The 19,454-nt window shown below is 41.5% G+C and overlaps 1 protein-coding gene across 1 annotated transcript in view; it reads right to left on the bottom strand.

Annotated features, from left to right (window-relative positions):
• Positions 1-4,205: 4,205 nt before the first annotated feature.
• The window catches only part of ZNF365 (zinc finger protein 365), a 29,593-nt gene continuing 14,344 nt past the window's right edge, over positions 4,206-19,454 (bottom strand). Inside the window, exons 3-5 of the mRNA XM_018576659.1 lie at positions 15,599-15,779; positions 6,483-6,520; positions 4,206-4,458 (exon numbers count right to left, since the gene is read on the bottom strand). Of these exons, the coding sequence (XP_018432161.1) occupies positions 4,206-4,458; positions 6,483-6,520; positions 15,599-15,779 (472 nt within the window). The remainder of the gene's footprint in view (positions 4,459-6,482; positions 6,521-15,598; positions 15,780-19,454) is intronic.

The following is a 19,454-nucleotide window of genomic DNA, read 5'->3' on the forward strand; positions in this document are numbered from 1 at the left end:
GAGGCGTAATATTGCACAGGATGACTCCAAATATAATTATAAAACATGTTTAATCTTACACAACCATTAGACAATGGTTCAAATAATAATCTGCATATACCGATTTTCCCCGAAAGTAAGACCTACCCCGAAAATAAGACCTAGTTCGGGGTAGGTCTTATATTACAGAAATCCCTGAAGATAGCGCTAGGTCTTATTTTCGGGGTAGCTACACATATAACTGAATTTTAAATGTAAAGACCGGCCGCAGCTCCTGCCCTGCCCACACGCCAGCCGGCCGCAGCTCCCGCCCACATGACCGATGGAAGCGGCATATCATCCGCCAACTTCGACACCGGGACCGGCAACAGCACGCCCGCCTTCCGGGACCTCGTCCAGTCCTGTGAGTACTCCTCCCCCAGCCCGGTAAGACATCCCCCCAAAATAAGACCTAGTGTCGTTTTTCGTGCAAAAAAAAAATAAGACAATGTCTTATTTTCGGGGAAACACGGTATATATACTGTAAATATATAGATATAGATATCTATATATATATAGATATCTATATATATAAATAAAGGCATACATGTGACCCCCCACCACTACCCCAATCAAGTCTTTGGGACGGCTGGATAAAAGTTTAGCTTATTCTATCATAATTTTACAGTCTCTTCTTCAGTTAGTGTAAATACCCTGGATAAAAATGTACCTTCTGTAAGACTGGACTAGCCCTAAAAGGTAAGGATTCAATAAACATTTGCAAACTTGTTTGAAAAGACTCAGGTTTGTGCACATCTGAAATTCAGTAATGATATATTAGAGTATGTAACATTTTAAATAGTAATCATTTTGTTATTTGACTTTATTTCATTGTGGTATGGAATCTAGAGAATTACGGGCACATTGCATATGGATTTACTCACTCTGCCTGTCTACTGGCAGCCTAAAAAGCCAGTGGTTGATTCAACCTACCACAGTCCACGCAAACTTGATATCTACTTGGGCACGTACAAGAAAGCAACACTTGACAAAATCAGCCATGTGGCTCTATAGCAAGCAACTTAATCACCTGTGGATGTTTAATGTGAACCTATGACCAGGTTATGGATATTAAAAACAAGCCACCACTAATCTCTGTAGCTTTAGGCACTGTGGAGCAATTCATGCTCAAAGTTCACAGCAGAATAACTGATGTTCTCGCACTCTCACAGCAAACTTTCAGCCTTCTAATCTCCAAGGCTCCGTTCACATCTATGCAATGGGGTGGGGGGTGGGGGGGGCGTAATTCCACACGCAGCACCTCATTTCATGTTAGTTGCGCTACTGTGCCATTTTTTCTTAATGGCACCCCAATGCATCTAGCCATCTAATTGCACGGTGACCTGTTACCATGGGATGTGGTGTGATGCAATTTAAAAACAAAAGGTGCATGTACTTCTTTCAGTGCGATTTAGCTGCAGCACACCAAAAAAACACCCTGCAGCACCTCTGCAATGTTACATCACAGAGGTGTGAATGAGGGCTAATGTAAACACACAGCAGGTGGCCCAGTAGGGGGGAGCAGAATGAGCTGCCTGTGAGAATGACTTGAACGGCTTTAGTGCTTCTGCTGTGAGGGTGAATTGCTCCATGGTATCTGTACCCCCAGGGGTCAATAATGGTTTCTTTAAAAGCTAATTTTCTGTTTGTTAAGAATATGCAAATACTTGAATGTCTATAATCTGGCCATAGTTTCACTTTAAGTTCTCAGGAACTGATATCACAAAGGGTCATGCATGGTAAATCGCTTTCCATGTTCATTCCATATTGATGAATATGTAGTCAAATATACTCTTATAACAATAGTTTGGAGCCTTCTATAACACAGAATTCAATACCAATTATTTCTAAAATAGCTTTACAAATACCTACTCTTACTAAAGAAAGGCAATCCCTAAAAGTGCAGATTTACATCATTACTCACCGTACAATGGCACGTGTATGAGTGCTTTACAAAAGGTCAGCAACAGTTGTACCAGCCATAGCTGACCTTTGACCTACAGTGTAATGTCAGCAACCACAAGTCACCCTGTAAATAATAGGAACGATTATAACCGTAACCGTTGCCTTTACCAACTAAGGCAAAGAGAAGATGCAACATCCTAGCTATGTGCAGCAACCAATCAGACATTATATTTCATTTTTCTCAATCATTTGTAAGCTGGACCTTTATAGGTTGCTATAGTCTAAAGCACATCATTGCTCCTTGCACTGCTATACAGGCCAGACGTGTGATAACTCTTTAAGGAATAAACATAATTTTCCTTAGATATTAACTCATCAATCTTTTTTATGTTTCTATATAAATATCTAAAATAGCATTTTATCTTTTACAGCACTGTACAGTGCTGACTATTTATGTGCAAATCATAGAGCAAAGCAAAATATCATACAAACTTACAGTAGCAATATTCATTTTCCAGTTTTAAAAGTGAGCTCCACCTAAACTTATATACTAACTACACACTGATGCTCATGGATAGCAGCATCCTCTAATATCTCTTAAGAAACCCAAAAGGAGAGATATACCCATCAGAGTTCCCCACTGTATCCCCTTCATCAAGGAATGTCAATGTCACTCATTGCATTCTCTGATAAGTAAAATAAATTAAAGTGATATTAAACTTTTTTTTTTTTAGAGGAGGGCTACACTTACATTATCTGATTCTTTTCTTTTAAAAATGGTCTCTTTTCTCCTCCAGTCGGTCTCCCTGGCCTGTTTGTGGGTGTCTCTTCTAGTTAGCCGACTACTGAGGAGACACCTGTGCGTGCATGTCCCTGGCTGTGACCTACATCAACCTGTGTGCTTCCATAGACATAATCTATGGCTGTAGAGCCACACCCCTTCTCCCTCCACTGCTATCCTCCCAAAATTTGACTCATGGCTAAAGGAGTCTAGTGCTCCACTGCCTTTAGGACCATCCTCCACAACCCAGCAGTTCAGGGAATAGCATAGACTCAGTGGCAGTGACAAAGGACCACAGGTAAGTGTTGGGGACAGGGGGGCACGGAAAGGTACAGGGCATTTTTTTAACCTTAATGCAGAGAATGAATTAAAGTATTAAACCCTCTGCCTTTTTAAAATGTACTGGGTAATGTCAAGCAGTGAAACATTAACCAGTACATGTTTTTCTTAAATAAGTGCCCAAATATTTAATTACCCTAACTTCTCACCGGCAGCAGCTCCAGGTCCACATCACTGCTACCCTCACACTTCTGGGTAGTCCGGGTGACCATAAACCAGAGAGAGTGCAGGCTCCATCCACTGTCAATTAGCAACCGGAGGGAGGAGCCGGGTAGTGGCTTGCCTCTGGGGCCATAATCTTCAATGGAGATTCTACCATGGATTGAGCAGGGAGCGCACACGCACAGGTGGCTCTTTCGGGAGACTGCAGGGATTTTTCACTGCAGGGATTGGAAGCAGCCACAGAACAAAAAAGAAAACCAACATGCAAACAAGGTAAGTGCTGGGGTCTACCTCTTCATGGTTATTTATTAAATTAAGGTTTAATATCACTTTAAGTGAAAAAGAAACTCCTAGCATTTAATATCACTTTAAGGCCTCATTCACACACAACGCAAGAGCAAAATTGTATATTGCGTATATACGCGCGTATGTGAGTATATATGTGCACTATATGCAATCCCAGAATGCATTTTTCATAATAGAAATTTTAATGAACTGTACGCGTGTATGTGCGTAAACATGTGTAAATGCACATAAATACGCAGAAATACGCTGCCCGGACACATCTCGGTTCCATTCTGTTTCTGTGCATTTTTACGCTGCGCAAATATAAGGCTCCATACGCAGCTATGTGTATGGAGCCATTTATTTGCATATGCTGCATATGGTACAATACGCACATATATGCACGGCAGTGTGAATGAGGCCTAAAACTCCAGTGCATGTAGAATGTCTAAGGTTTGTCTCAGGTAGATAAACCTGGGAACTCAGGAGAAGAGATCTGACCATACAGATCTCAGAGATACATCAACGAGTGATGCTATTTCCTGGCATCCAGCCAAAACTTGGTTTTGAGTGGACTCGCCAGTTTGCAGACAATGACAGCAAAGATATGTATTGCTGTTCCCTGGATCTATTTACAACTCTTTCAGGAAAAAGGTACCCCCATGAATTGTGAAAGGACATCAGTTTCTGTACAAAATGTAAACAAGGTGGTACTTTAGTAATGTTTATGAACATTATTACACATGCAAATCTTTTTCCCGATTTTTGACTTGTTGTTAACCTTCCTCGCAGTTCCTGAAGAGTCCACTTTCTTCTGCGGCTTCCATACTTCTCGGCAACCTTCCGAGGACTCGTGTAATAATTTCATTGGTTGGATGCCCACGCGATTCATGTAACTGCGACTTTTCTGTGCAGACTGAGGTTTGACATCATGCATGTTATTTACCAGATTAAAACTCCCTCGGTTGCTAAAAAATAGAACATATATGTTAGATTCTTAAATACATTGCTTGCTAACACATTTACCTTAACCCTTTCACTGACACATCTGTTTTTGCATTTTCTTGCACAGATGTTATAATCCACATTTTAGGCCTGAAAATTACTTAAACTTAACACCCTCCAGAATTATATATTTTCTGAAAGCAGAGACATTGCAGAATATAATGGGGCAGTTACAACATTCTATGTTGCAAAATATTAGCTCAACTCTTTATTAAATTAATTATTATTTATATATATAATATATAATTATTATTATTAAGTTAATTTTAGTGCCAAAAAAACGCAATATAATACCAATTGTTTTGCAAAATATAAAAGATGAGGTTGTGCCAGGTAAAAAGATACCCAATATGCCAAGCTTAAAAATGTTATTTCTGTTACGTCAGTCATGTGATTTCAAACTGCAGAATGAGCTAGTTGGTTCATTAGCATTGCAGAAATCTTTTGAAACTGCCTGGATAGATCGATCAGCAGCCTGTGCCTATGGGCTTTGGACTTGTGTTGATAGGTGAAGAAATTTTGTCTTTGAGAAGCTTCTGAGATCACTAAGAATTCACTGTAGATGAAGCAGATCTCCTGGGAGTCATGCATGAGGCATTGCAAGACTGACAGGCACATGCATGACTCCCAAAAGCAGAGGAATGATTGGGTTTTGTAGTTTCACCACAGCTGGAATGCCCAAATTAGCTACCCGTGTGCTATTCTATTGTCGAAGATTTGTACAGGAAGGGAAGCAGTTTTTACATGAGCAAACGCCCAATGACCCAAGCCTTAACGTACCTGAAAAAAAACCTGAAATCCCCCACTGGATCCTCAACTCTCAAGAGCCGGAGCTCTAATAAAATCTGTTGCTCTAGGCCCCCCAGGTAGTAGGCACCATAAAGTGCCACATTTTATCTTTGGACTCAGTGTACCCCTCCTGACGATGCAATGGAATCATTTGGAAAAACCAACACTATCAGGGTATAAGGCAAGTGAGTGCATTCTTCCTCTTTCTACCCAGAACAAAATAAGCTTCATATCTTAGCAATTTGCACCCAGCTCAGAATAGTGACACATAGGGTGCAATATATAAGCCTAAAGGTGGCCATACACCTTACAAGTATCGTTAGATTTTTTTCATGCCTTCATCGAACCGTCATTCGATTACTGCACGACTGTCCCTTCATGCACAGACCAATGTGGATTTCAATTATCATTTGTTAACAATTTTTTTTGCATATATTTACTGCTGGCAAGCAGTAGTTATATGCAAAAAATGTAAAAAAAAAAAAAAACGCTTTGAAAAGGGTTAATGCTTACCTGTGTCTTCCCTGCGCACTCCCATCCGAAAATGTGAAAATTCTGGGGCGGCCGCAAAGTATCTTGGGGCGGGCGCATGTGCAGTTCACATTTTCGGCCGGGACGCGAGGAGAGACACAAGGTAAGTATATGGACGCGTGCACCAGCATGCAGACCCCGCTGGATCGGAAGTGCCAGCAAGGACAGAGGAGGCAGCGCTGGATCTGAGACCCTCAGCAGCGCTGGAGGGACAGATGAAAAGGACAGGAAAGAAGAAGATCGGATTAAGAAACATCATTTAAGGTAAGTGATGACATTAATATTGGGAGGAGGGAAAAAGATTTTTGACTTTAATGTCACTTTAAGCCTTGCAAATACCGACTTTTGGAAAATCAATATTTGTAGAGGAATTTCAGCATAAGGGTATTATCTGACGTTTTATGTTGGCTACTTTTCAACATGAAGAGAGCTGGGATTAGCAGATGGTACCAAACTACATGTACACTTTCCAGGAATCTTTTTTTAAACACAGTGATTGACAAATTCTATTCCATATAAAAGAAAAATACATCAATGGCAGTTTAATGTATGATTTATTTGTTAAACCCTAGAAGAGTATTAACAAATGGATCACGATAAAATACATAACAGAAACAATAGAATATTACAAATAATGTAACGGGAAATAAAGAATTCAAATACGTACAGGCACTTGTTTTTTCTGCTTGCCTGAAAATGTACAACCTGTGGAAATAAACAGAGAGTTTACATGCTTAAAACATGGATATAAACTTAGTAAACACATATACAGTCCAAATAGACAGCTGATCATATTTTAGCACCATCACAAGGGAAAGAAAAATGTCTCCTGTAAAATAAATGTTCATTTTAGATAAGACTTGGGTTACAGATTCTGCAAAACAAACTCTGTTTTATCATTAGAGTTGCATAACATTTGAATTCCATATATAGTGGACACTGCTAATGTTTATAAAAATGGCAGGGATGGATTTATGCCCCATGCCAATATAGCCTATACAGAGGGGTGCAAGAAGAAGACATAGTAAGGGTTCGATATCTTTGAACAAAAATAATGAACCTAATTAATAATAGCTCTATTGGACATGTCACATTTAATGGAGGGATTGTTGTATTTTACCTATATCTAATATGTGAGGAAGATTGGCTTAAAGAACATGTGAACATATGATTAGTAGCAAAGAAACGCATTAGAGCCAGAAACATGTCACATGTTAAGCTTTCTAGAAAAAATAATAAAAAAAAGCATGCTATTTATATTTTAGGCTGGATTCACACCTTTCCGTGTGTGTTATTAACAATCGTGCATTTTATGTAGAGCTGCAGCTAACGATTATTTTCAAAATCGATTAGTTAGCCGATTATTAAGTTCGATTAATCGGTTAATCGGATAAACTATAAAATAAAGTTTAAAAAATGGCTCCAGTGATGGACTACTAGTTTGTATTGAGGTTGTAGTCCATCACAGGAGCAAGCTTGGACCAGTGGAAGTAAAAAAGAAAAAAAAAGATAGTGTGGTGTGCAATATAGTGAAATAGAAAGTGTAAAATTATACAGCAATGCATGCAGAATGGCAACGGCTATAGAGGACTACAAGTCCCAGCAATAATACATTATACAGCGCAATGCAGAATATCACCAGCTATAGAGGAGTACAACAAATCCCAGCAATAGTACATAATAGCTGGCGGCATTCTGCATTGCGCTGTATAATGTACTATTGCTGGGATTTGTATTTCTCTATAGCTGGCGGTATTCTGCATTGTGCTGTATAATGTGCTTTTGCTGGGTTTTGTAGTCCTCTATACAGCGCAATGCAGAATATCACCAGCTATAGAGGAGTACAACAAATCCCAGCAATAGTACATTATACAGCGCAATGCAGAATATCACCAGCTATAGAGGAGTACAACAAATCCCAGCAATACATTATACATACAGTGTATAATGTATTGCTGGGATTTGTATTCCGATGTATAATATACAGCACAATGTACCATCAGCTATAGAGAAATACAAATCCCAGCAATACATTATAGAGCACCATGTGTGGGAAAGTGCAGTCTTCCAGCAACGTGCTTCTGAGATCGGACCTGTCTATCAGCAGCTGTCATCCCCCCACACCTGCTCCTCCTTACTACATCTCCCCGCGTCCCTGTGCCGATCGTGGATGTGGATGGGCAGGAAATGTGAGGCGGGGAGGAGGTGCGGCGTGTGGAGCGTGGAAGCGAGCGGGTCTGGCAGCGGCGAGCGTGAGGTGGGGAGGAGGTGCGTGTGGAGCCGTGAACAGGGCGAACTGATTGGAAGCAGGGCCAACTGATCGGAAGCCGATTAATCGATTATTGAAAAAGTTGACAACTTTTTCAATAATCGATTATAATCGATTATGTCGATTAGTTGTTGCAGCCCTAATTTTATGTGCTTCCATTGTCACCAATTGGTCCTATATTGTACATCAGTGCGTTAAAAAAGGCAGACAGCACACAAAAATGCATTGCACAGATGATACTATCACCATCTGAAATAATGACTAACTGGTGTAAATGCTTTGATGTGCTATAAATGAATAGCTGTGAATGTGTCCTATTTCCATTGAAATCAATAGAAATGCATGATGCCAAACATGTGACAAGACACATTACAATGTACTTTGCTTTGCATGTCAATGCACCTCAACTTACATCAAGTGCCATGAAGCACGTCATGACCTGCATTTAATGCCTACCTGCAGGGATAACATGGAACTCCCTCATAGTGGGGCCGTCCCCAGGTTAACTGCTTCTTTAGGTTTAGAATACATTAGTCAAGGCTTTTATTTACCTGATCCCTGTTGCTGCAGGTTCTATGACCGGCACCTGCAGCCTCTATTCTCTAATGCTCTGCTGGTCGGAGGCCTGCTGATATCATCATGTACAATACAGGGCCCATAGCCCTGCATTATATACGAGGGCGCTGAGGGACAGTACACAAGTCACAGTGCAGGGGAGATGGGAGAGCACCGCATGCCGGAGGGGAGTGGTGATCAGGTAAGTAAAACTGCTTTATCCTGGTACCATAGACCTAGCACATCTATGGGCTCAAAATAGAATAGTAAGAAAGATATGGTGTCTCTAGATCCCTGCATATCCCCCTGCTAGCCGCAAACTTACCACAGGGGTGGACAAATTAATATTGAATTCAGGAGCCAGTCAGTCCACTCCAGGAGCCAGCAGGATTTTTTTTAATAGCCATCTCTATTGACAACCACCAGGGAAGCCCTCAAAAGTTAGGCTACCTGGTGTTAGGAGCATGTTGAATGCTCCTTTGTGTGTCACAAGCTTTCATTTCCCTATGTTGGTTGCTTGTGGCAATCACAGGCCCAGGGCTCTGGGCTGGTGTTAGTTCAGTCTAGTCCTGTCTGCACAAGCCGTTATCTTGCCCTGTATATCTTGATCTTGTATCGTACATGTTAGTCCTGTCTTGAATCCAGTGCCAGTCTACTTTCCTGAATCTTGTACCATCTAGTATCTTGTGTCCTGTACTTGTCTTGATAGACAGAGAGAATAGTATAAGTTCTGGTGCGTCCAAGTACCGGTAGGCACACTAGCATCTGGTCCTGACACTTGGCTCCTGGGATTTGTCCAGCCCTGCCTTACCACAACATTGCTTGTTCACTTTAATAGATGGCCCCTCTAACCACTAGGGAGTTTGGGAGAACCAACTACCATAGAGCTTGAGAAGAAAGCAGAAGAGGTGTGTAGTAATGTACAGTATCTCACAGGAGTGAGTACACCCCTCACATCTTTGTAAATATTTTATTATATAATTTCATGTGATGACACAGAAGATTTCTGAGAAATAGATTTGAGAGTAATGGCTGAGCTGAAAGCTCCATTCATTATTTTTGGCTAGGAAATGAATAGTGAGATTATACAGACTTCCGGGGAAAAAATGTAATGGACATTTAGTCTATAATAGACTATAATACTTTTCTTTGCTGATTTTTGTAAACATTACTAATCCATTTATGGTGCTTTTTATTTTACAATTTCCATGGAAAACATAAAAATGGCCCAAATTGGACATTTTCACTTAGGGGTGTGCTCACTTTTGTTGCCAGCGGTTTAGACATTAATGACTGTGTGTTGAGTTATTTTGAGGGGACAGCAAATGTACACTGATATAGAAGCTGTACACTCACTACTTTACATTGTAGCAAAGTGTCATTTCTTCTGTGTCGTCACATGAAATTATATAAAATATTTACAAAAATGTGAGGGGTGTACTCACTCCTGTGAGATACTGTAAGTGCCCCAGAAAGCAAGGGGAAATCAGAGATACAGACATCACTAAATGTCTCACCGGTTTTTTCCCTCCCACTCTGTCCAAAACTAGAGCACATGATTTACTTGGCTTTCTACTTTGAAATCAGTGATTAGTCCCCTTTAGAAAAAAGGAAAAACAAAATATCCAGTACTAGTGCATTTTTATGTTTTCCATGGAAATTGTAAAATAAAAAGCACCATAAATGGATTAGTAATGTTTACAAAAATCAGCAAAGAAAAGTATTATAGTCTATTACAGACTAAATGTCCATTAAATTTTTTCCCCGGAAGTCTGTATAATCTCACTATACCTTTCCTAGCCAAAAATAATGAATGGAGCTTTCAGCTCAGCCATTACTCTCAAATCTATTTCTCAGAAATCATCATTTGCACTGCAGATATGGGTTGTAATAAATCAAAAGTAGAGTTGAGTAGAGTAAGTATATAAGAAACATAATTCAAACACAGGTCAACTCAACAAGCAATGCAATTCACCTTTTGTTATATGTGATGATACTTCAGTCCAGTCATATGTTATTTTTAGTTTCAGAAGCACAGCCCATTTGGGAACAGAAATGTTGTCAAAGAAAAATAAGGGAACATTTTTTTTACTGTAAGTATCCCTATACCCCATTTATTACCTACCCCTAACATATATCCCTAAAGCGGACATTCAACTTCTTTAATGACTTGCCATCATTTTTCTCCCACCCCATTAAACAATCAAATATTAACTATTTTTTAATGGTACTTTTTTTTGGGTCCCGGCCCTGCACTACTGGCTTTCTTCAGTCCACATGAGGCTGATGTCCCTTCCGCACCCAAAGCTTTCGAGCATACTGACATCGCGCTTCTCAAGAGGCTTTGAGCAATCTCTGCTGCTCTGCGCATCCACCAGGCTACTTGGCTGCCACACATGTATGCACTGTGACATGTCATCAGTGACAGGCTGCAAGAAGCAAGAAGAGACAGCTGGCCCCCTGATAATGTTAAAAGGAAGGTGTGGGACCCAGTGTGCTGCCATAGAGTTGCGGCTTACACAAGACAATACTGGATTCACTGGACATGTGAGTAAGTTTTTTGGGCACAACCCAGAGGACAAGGAAAGATGGGAAAAAAATTGTAAGGGGGGAGTGAAGTTCCTCTTTAACCTCACACTTAACTCTTTCACTCCCCCTGACCTTAAAGTGTTTGAAAACCTAAAAAATTAACTTCTATTTACTACATTTTGGTCTATTTAATATACCACTGAAAGTGTTTGGTTATATCCATTTGATAAGTGCAAAAAATACCTGTTGATCATGTTAGAAATTAAAGCTCTCCTGAGTCCAGTGTTCACTTCCTGTGTTATCTCAAGGAAACTCATTAGCCTCCCTAGTTCTTATCTTGGAAGTACAGAATGATTAGTGTCGATGTCAATGTTGATCAACTCATTCTATATAAGGGTTCTCAAACGTGGCCCCTGACATCCACTACATAATATTGAGTGAGTTTGATTTTTCATGGGAAGCTGTCAGAGACAGCAGAAACGCTATAGGAGTTGTTGCAGGCTGGGTATATGCTTCATGAGACATTCATACTCCTAGAGATCACTTACAACCCCTTTACAAATGAATGCTCCCACATTTATGTTCCAGCTTTAAAATACGAATATACTGTACATACTGTCTGCAGGCACTCTGAGGGCCGCACAAACAGGTGCCAAAGGGTGGCATGCTGCCCTTGGGCCTCACGTTGGACACTAGGGTCTATGTTGCAGAGATCTGAAAGTGGGAGGGTTTGAGTAGGTAAACAAAAGACACTGGGCAAGGCTGACAGCACTCAATCCACACAAATGCTGCATGTTGTCTGTCCACAATAGGACTTAGGAGTGCACTACTGCATACTTGTTCTAGGTCTGTGAGTTACAATTGCAGCCAGGCCACTAGTCGTTTTAGAAGAAGTTCAGCAATGGCAGCCCCATATTGGTCTCATGACAGGTTTACTTTAACAGTATCTTCAGTCTTAGGAGACATTAACAGACGGGTAACTTTTGTGTAGTGTTGCTGCTCTAATCAAGTAAAGTGCAAGACATCTCAGAAAGAGAATGTTATTACTGAAAACAGAGCTGAGCTAATGTAGGGCTGGCTCTACACAGCCAATTAAACTCCCAGAGAGGAGCCCTTGTAGTGGAAGGTTTAATTTGCTTAAATTGTTTTTATCAAAACCTGTGAACACTGCACAACTGGCAAAATATTTGTTCAACAGAAAGTGAATGGCTAATGATCAATTTTAAGTGCACACACATTCTGACAGTATAAAGTAATGTGATAAAAAGGAAGAGAGTGTTCCTAGAGGGTTAATGCATGTCTTTCATTGATAGAGCTAGACAGGTACTATGGAGTCATGGTAAGCAGGAATATCATGCATACCTACTAACTTTTACCAAATGCTTAGTGGTCCTCAATTCACATATTCACCAGCCCAGTGAATCCAGTGTTGTGCTGGTGTGATTCGCCTGCTACTGCTGCACACCGGGTCCCACACCGACATCTTCTTCCCTAACGTCTTTGGGAGAGACTGTCTTTTCCGGGTTCAGGCAGTTGACCCCGATGGTGCGTCACCAGGCCTGGCCCTATTCCTCCGTCCGCTCTGTGGAAGCCGATCAAAAAATGGGGATAGAAGCGCTACTACCATAAGGAATTGGATTTATGCAAAGTTTGAAAAACTTACCAAAGAGTAATAGCTGATGCGATATCATGGACGAGGGGTGAATAGATGGGGAACCTCCACTGGTGGGGATTATGAACAATCAGTTGTGCTTCTGGGAAGGTCATGGGGAATTGTGGGTTTGGGGGGTGCTGGATGGTGGTGGGAGCCTGGGTCAGATTAGTGCATGGGAGGGGGGTGACAGGCACGGGTGGACATGGGCTATTGGATGATGTTGGGACTGAGGGGGGTAAGGTGCAGCTGGTGTGCACTGTGTTGCTGCTTGAGAATGATGGGTCTGGCGACTGGAAGTGTCAGGTCAGTGTGGGCATATGCACTGGGCAGATCGGGTGTGTGGGGGGGGGGGAAGAGACTGGGACGGAGCCCGAGGTGTCCAGCAAAGGATCGCTGATGGGAGTGTTGGGACTCCAACGCTCGAGGGCACGAGCAAGCCAGCCCGAGACAACGAGCGGTGTGTCAGGGGGAGAGAGGACGGCTGGAGGCGGGCGGGCACAGAGAGAGCGGAGAAGGCTGTGATAGGCGATTGCCAGGAGATAGACGCTGCAGGCGGCAGAGCCGGGAGAGTCAGTGGGAGTGATGTGACTTCAGCGCTCGAGGGTGCGAGCAGGGGCGCCTGGGGCTTCTCGGTGAGAAGGCAAGTGTGGGCAGGTGAACGTTGTTGCGGCTACACGTTTCGAAGAGCCAGGTCTTCTTTTTCAAGCCAGACGGTGAGGGATTCATAATCCCCACCAGTGGAGGTTCCCCATCTATTCACCCCTCGTCGATGATATCGCATCAGCTATTACTTTTTGGTAAGTTTTTCAAACTTTGCATAAATCCAATTCCTTATGGTAGTAGCGCTTCTATCCCCATTTTTTGTTCTCCTTGACAAACGTCGGACACCCCGGTCCGCATTCCTAGAAGCTGCACACCTAGCGCGGAAAAAAAACCATACCCAATCACCCTCACCCTCGTGGTAGCGCTGTATCAGGGGACTGCAATCCCAATTTTTCATTCTGTGGAAGCCGATGCCTCCTGGGATATGCACGTCGCACCAAGAGTGGAGGAGACGTTATTCTCACCTAGGTAAGAATGGAGGACGGGGGGTGGGCCAGAGCATAAATGTTAAAAAGGTAAACAAAGGGAGGAGGAGGGAAAAAAAAGGTAAAAAAGGGAGGATTTTCCTGTCGTGGAGGGGGGAAAGTTTAGGAAAGCAGTTATTTTTCAAGGTGAAGGTCCACTTTAAAGTGTAGGTCAGAGGGGAAAAAAACAAAAAACGCATATTCAGTATATCTCTTCAATACACTCATATTTTCCCATGTTTCATCCACTTAAAAAGGTCAGCAAGTATAGAAAAATACCTGTTGATCTGTTATAAAAACAGTGTGACCTTAACTTCCTGTTTGAACTGACAATATAATCCTTTCGTGCACTGAAATCCTTAGCAGTATTGTCAGCACTGTCTGCGGGACTGCAGGACTTCACTTATCCCCCACTCCTCTCTGTGTACACTGTATACACTGATTTTCTTCTCAGCAAAACAGTGCTGCTGCCTTGGGTCACAAGGGCATGACTACACACTGTTTCTAAGGAAAGGGCTCTTTGGGAAATGTAGTTCTTGGGATGTGCCTATGTTATTAAAAACAGAGTTTAATCCTGGTTGCGATGTCGTGGAGAGAAAAAGAAGCTGATTCTCTGTATTGGAACAAGCTAAAAGAAAAAGGGAATGCCGGGACCTGCTCTAAGGGGAAGAGAGAGACACTTTAAGCACAGGAATACAACATGGAATACAATTTAGAACACTGATAATGGGAAAACAGTATGTGAACATCTCTAAATAAATCAAATAAAAAACAAGTTGTCTAATATTATTTATTAGTCAGAAGATCCTCTCTGATTTAATGGGATCTGACATTCCCTGATTTCATGGCTATGTTCACCAATTGCCATCCTCTATTTCCACTGACACTGCTCTTGACCAGTGGAATGTCAATTGGCAGGGCTTAGCCACAAAGTTAGGGTAAAATAAGGGGCTATGTAAAAAAGTGAAACTAAGTCAGAGAGGGACACAGAAGAAGCTTTCCTGGCTCGGACAGGTAACAGCAGACAAAAAAGAAAGTTCAAAATATTAACATTATACAAAGCCACCCATAACTCTGCCCCAAGCTACATCACCAACCTTATCTCAAAATATCACCCAAACTGTCCTATCCTCCCAGGACCTCCTCATCTCTTATTGCCCCATTACCTCCTCTCATGCCCACCTCCAGGATTTCTCCAGAGATGCTCCCATCCACTAGAAATCCCTATCACAATCTCTCCAACTATATCCTACTCTGTCTGCCTTTCGGTGAACCATAAATTCGCATTTTGTAAGGAAAGTCTATACCGCCTCTATCCAACAACTGAAATTTGACTTCCTCTATCAGCTCTTCCCTCATAGTTATTACTTTTTGTATCACTTGCCCCTCCCTTTTAGATTGTAAGCTCTCACGAGCAGGGCCCTCCGAATCTTTGTGTATTGACTTGTATTGTAATTGTATTGTCTTTTACTTGTAACTGTAGAAGTACAGTTTCAATTTAAAATGTCTATTCAGCCTGTAATTCTGTCACTTCCATTTTGTGTTCTCATCACATTGTGAGTTCTACAGTATGTAACAGAAGAAGCAGCAGATCCACTGACTCTTCTAAGCAGCTGCAAGGGTTGTGCCTACAGTGCAGACTAAAGGAGTAAATGTCTTCTATTTGCTACACATACATCTAATAAGAGAGCCTATACACACTGTCTTACCACTGCATCTCCTACGCTGGCTTGACTGTTTTTGATCTGTCGGTTCTGATAAAATTCCAGCTGCTTTTCTGCAAGCTCCACTCGTTGTAGCAAGTTCTCAATAAACTGCTGGAGTCTCCTTTTCCCTCGTAATTCCTTCTCAGCAGCCGCCTCTAGGAAGTGATTGATAGACACCACTTCTCTGCAAGTGAAGAAGACATAACCATGTTATACGTCCAATACGTCTGCTGCATTTAACAGAAGAAAATCACACTTGTTTTAAATGAAAGGGGTTGTCCTAAAATGACACAATAAATCCTGGATCGATTCCACCCAATACAATGTTCTTTATACAAGCGATCGGCTTGATTGATTACCTAGAACAATTTATGGGCTGATTTTAATAAACAGAGTGCAAATGATAATCATCACCTGATGGAAAATCTCTAAAGCATGATTGTTCCGATTTCTCAACAGAAAAATGTACCTTTTTTCATGCTCCGTGTTAATAGATTTTTTCTTGACTGGGAGGACAGTCACATTAGTGTCAATAGGGCAATGGCAATAGTCATGTTGGACAGATCTCAACTACAGAGTTGTATGTGTTTCGCCAATCATAGTGATATATGGCCACATAGTGTTTATAGTAAACCTGTACTTCAATTTAAACTTTTAGAAGTAGACGTTCTGCCTTGGGGGAGATACTATAACATGCCTGCCACTACTGTAATTAGCTAGACTAGCTTTTTCTGAACTCCCCTTTGATTGAGTTTCACTTTGCTGCTGGGATTGGCTTTGTCTGGTTTCATGGCGAAGCAACACCAACTACCAAATCTGTTGTCAACAGAGAGAGCCCTTGCTGGCCATGACAGTCTAATTGGACTGTGGAATGACAGTTGGCAGGACTTGGAATTCAGGGAAAGTCAGACCCCATTAAAAAAACTAAGGCCTCATTAACACGGGCGGTAAAAAGAAGCAATGATTCGCATTTTTACCACCATCCAATTTGCCACATAAAACCTACCGGTAACATGGTGGCTGCTCAGGTATGTATACTTGTTGTGGGCTGTGAGGAAACACAAATTGTATACAGCATGTCGCATTTGGGAGATGGGCCACTTACCAAACACAACCACTGAAATCAATGAGATTGTGCTACAACCGTGTGTCAACCACGCATTCAAAATCCACACTGGGATAAAAAACAGGAAAAGAAAAAACAGGCATTCAGGAGATGTCAGTATCACCTCCTGAACACCTGTCAACTGGTTCTGAAAGCGATCCACTGCATAGAGCTTTTTGGAGGGAGCCACACATGTAAAAGAGGTCTAAATCGGGACTTTGAAACTTTAAAATGAAGTACAGGTCGGCTAAGTACAACTACTAAACACTAAAATAGGATGCTTGGGACACATTTTCAACACCTGCTAAGTGTTCCCTAAAGTAACCGCAGGCACAACGTGCATCAGCATGGTGTTCTGTAGCACATGATTACAAGCTATGGGACGCAAACTGACCACACCAGCACGGATCAATCTGCTTAGCGTGGTCAAGATGATTGATAAATGGAAGGGGAGAGGCAGAATCGCCCAGCCTGCCGAAATTAGCTGTTGATAAAAAAATACAGCACATGTACAAGACCTATACACTAATGGCATATGAGAAAGAAGTAGAATGTACATGTTAATTCTCAAGCATGTAAATTCAGGTCGGCAAAAACATAACTACAAGAGGAAAATTAGGATTTTTCATTACAAGGTTGATTTAGGAGCATGTTTTTCACTCAGTTATATTCTGGGCAAACGTCCAATTACATGCAGGGGAAGATCCAACTTTTATAAGTTCCCTGCACATGACTGGATGACTGAACTGACTAGAGGTTTATTTGGCTAAGTAAAACATATACTCCTTTAGTCCTTGTTCAGATGGACTGCAAGGGGAGCAGTAAAAACTGGAGGCTGATCTGCATTTTCACTGCCCCTTGACCACCCACCTAAAAGCTATACAACACATCAACAGCGTTAATCACAAAAAGGTGAAGAGTATGGAGAAGGCGGGAGAAGTGAACAATCTAGGGCAACATAGCTGAACTGGAAAGTGAGCTGAACTGGATTATGTTTCCAAATCAGCTATTTTGGACTAGATTGTTCACTTCTCCAAACTCTTCACCCTTTTATGAATAACCCTGTAAATCAATTGAAAATCCACATTGGGATATATAAAAAAAAAGAATACAAATTACATTCAGGAGGTGGTAGTATTGCCTCCTGAATGCCAGGCAGCCGCTGCTCTACCGCGCTCTGAAAAAACAGCCCACTGCATATAGATTTAGAGGGGTGCGGGAGTCTGCTGCCCGTCTGAACGAGGTCTTACTATATTGTTCCTCTGAAAAATAGAGGTTACAACTTTAAAACTAGCAAGTATAAAAAAGGAAATCTACAGCGAGGTAATACCCGGAGGTTAGATGTATTCATGAAACAGCTAGCCCTCCAAATAGAAGGAACAAGAAGAGACACAGCTCCTGGATTGCAAGCCATCCTGACCCCCAACACACAATGGAGAACCTCTACATTAGCTAATAGTTGTTGTCAATGGAGCTGGCGGTGGGTGGACATATATTAATATGTCCACCCTTGCTGTACCCCCAACCCAAATACTAACCCTATCTAATGTAAACCTAAACCCTTTATTGCATACCCCCCTCCCTGTGAAAGACCAATTCTTCCAGTGCCATAAATTAATGGCACCAAGATCGATTCTTCTACATTGAAAATGTTTCAAGTGTTTTTAGAGAATGGAACCCCCTTTAAAAATATGTGCTGCTGTGGACCAAAATATCCGTCATTCATCCATATTTTCCTAAAACATCAGCAATGTTGTTACCCTAAATGTGATTTCTTTATAAAGTGTCAATCCTCTGTAGAATTTTATTAGGTTATACAATTGCCATGCAGTATACTGTAGATACCTCTGTTCCCCAATAAATAGTGTTAATGGTAACCCAAGTATGCTTTAAAAGCTTTAAAAGATTTTCAGTGACTTACGTCAGAGAAATCTGGCACTATTAATGTTATGTAAGTGAATTATAACACCCATCTCCCACAATGAAGTGCAGTATTTATTTTATTCTTCCTCTTCTGAATGTCACAGCGCTTACAGTGGAAAACATTAGTCTTGGCGGATGAAATGCTCATATATTCTATTTTCTCTAAATTCGGTGTTCTTTTCCAGGAAAGTAGAAAATCATGATTAGAACAGCTGTTCCACAGATCTGCTATTTTAGGTTTTCATTTTAATATATACAGATGTACTATTTCTGCATATGTTGTTTTACTCATAATCTGATTCATCTAGCTGTGATATGTAATATTAGATTGGAAAAGTGATGTATTAGAATAATATTAGCTGTGATCATTTGCTTTCCTATCAATGAGGGGGGGAAGGAGTTTTTAAGGCTTTGCATTCTTCCCTTGCAATTACAATACTTGATTAACAAGGGCTTTTTACTGGATGAAACCACAAAATGTAGGCATTGAACTCAGGGCCATCGTTATAATGAGGCAGTCTTAAGCTGTTGCCTCAGGTGGCATCTCTTTGTGTCACGTGGCCCACTTACTGACCAGAGTGTCCCAGGCTGCTAAGAACCGGACAGGAAGATGTGTAAGGGCCATATACTGTACATTTCCTCCTTCAGCTCTTAGCAACCTGGGACGCTCTGCCCAGTGTCCTGCCCAGCTCTTGGCAACCAATGATGTTACTGGTTAACAGGAGCTGAGTGGGACGCTCTAGCTATTGTCGGTGTCCCGCCCAGCTCCAGTGACGTCAGTGAGCTGGGTGGTGCACCACCAGGACCCCATCAATCTCCCCCTCTGGAAAA

This window comes from Nanorana parkeri, unplaced genomic scaffold (genome assembly GCF_000935625.1).
Source record: "Nanorana parkeri isolate BGI_ZX_2015 unplaced genomic scaffold, ASM93562v1 scaffold73, whole genome shotgun sequence".
Lineage (NCBI taxonomy): Eukaryota > Metazoa > Chordata > Amphibia > Anura > Dicroglossidae > Nanorana > Nanorana parkeri.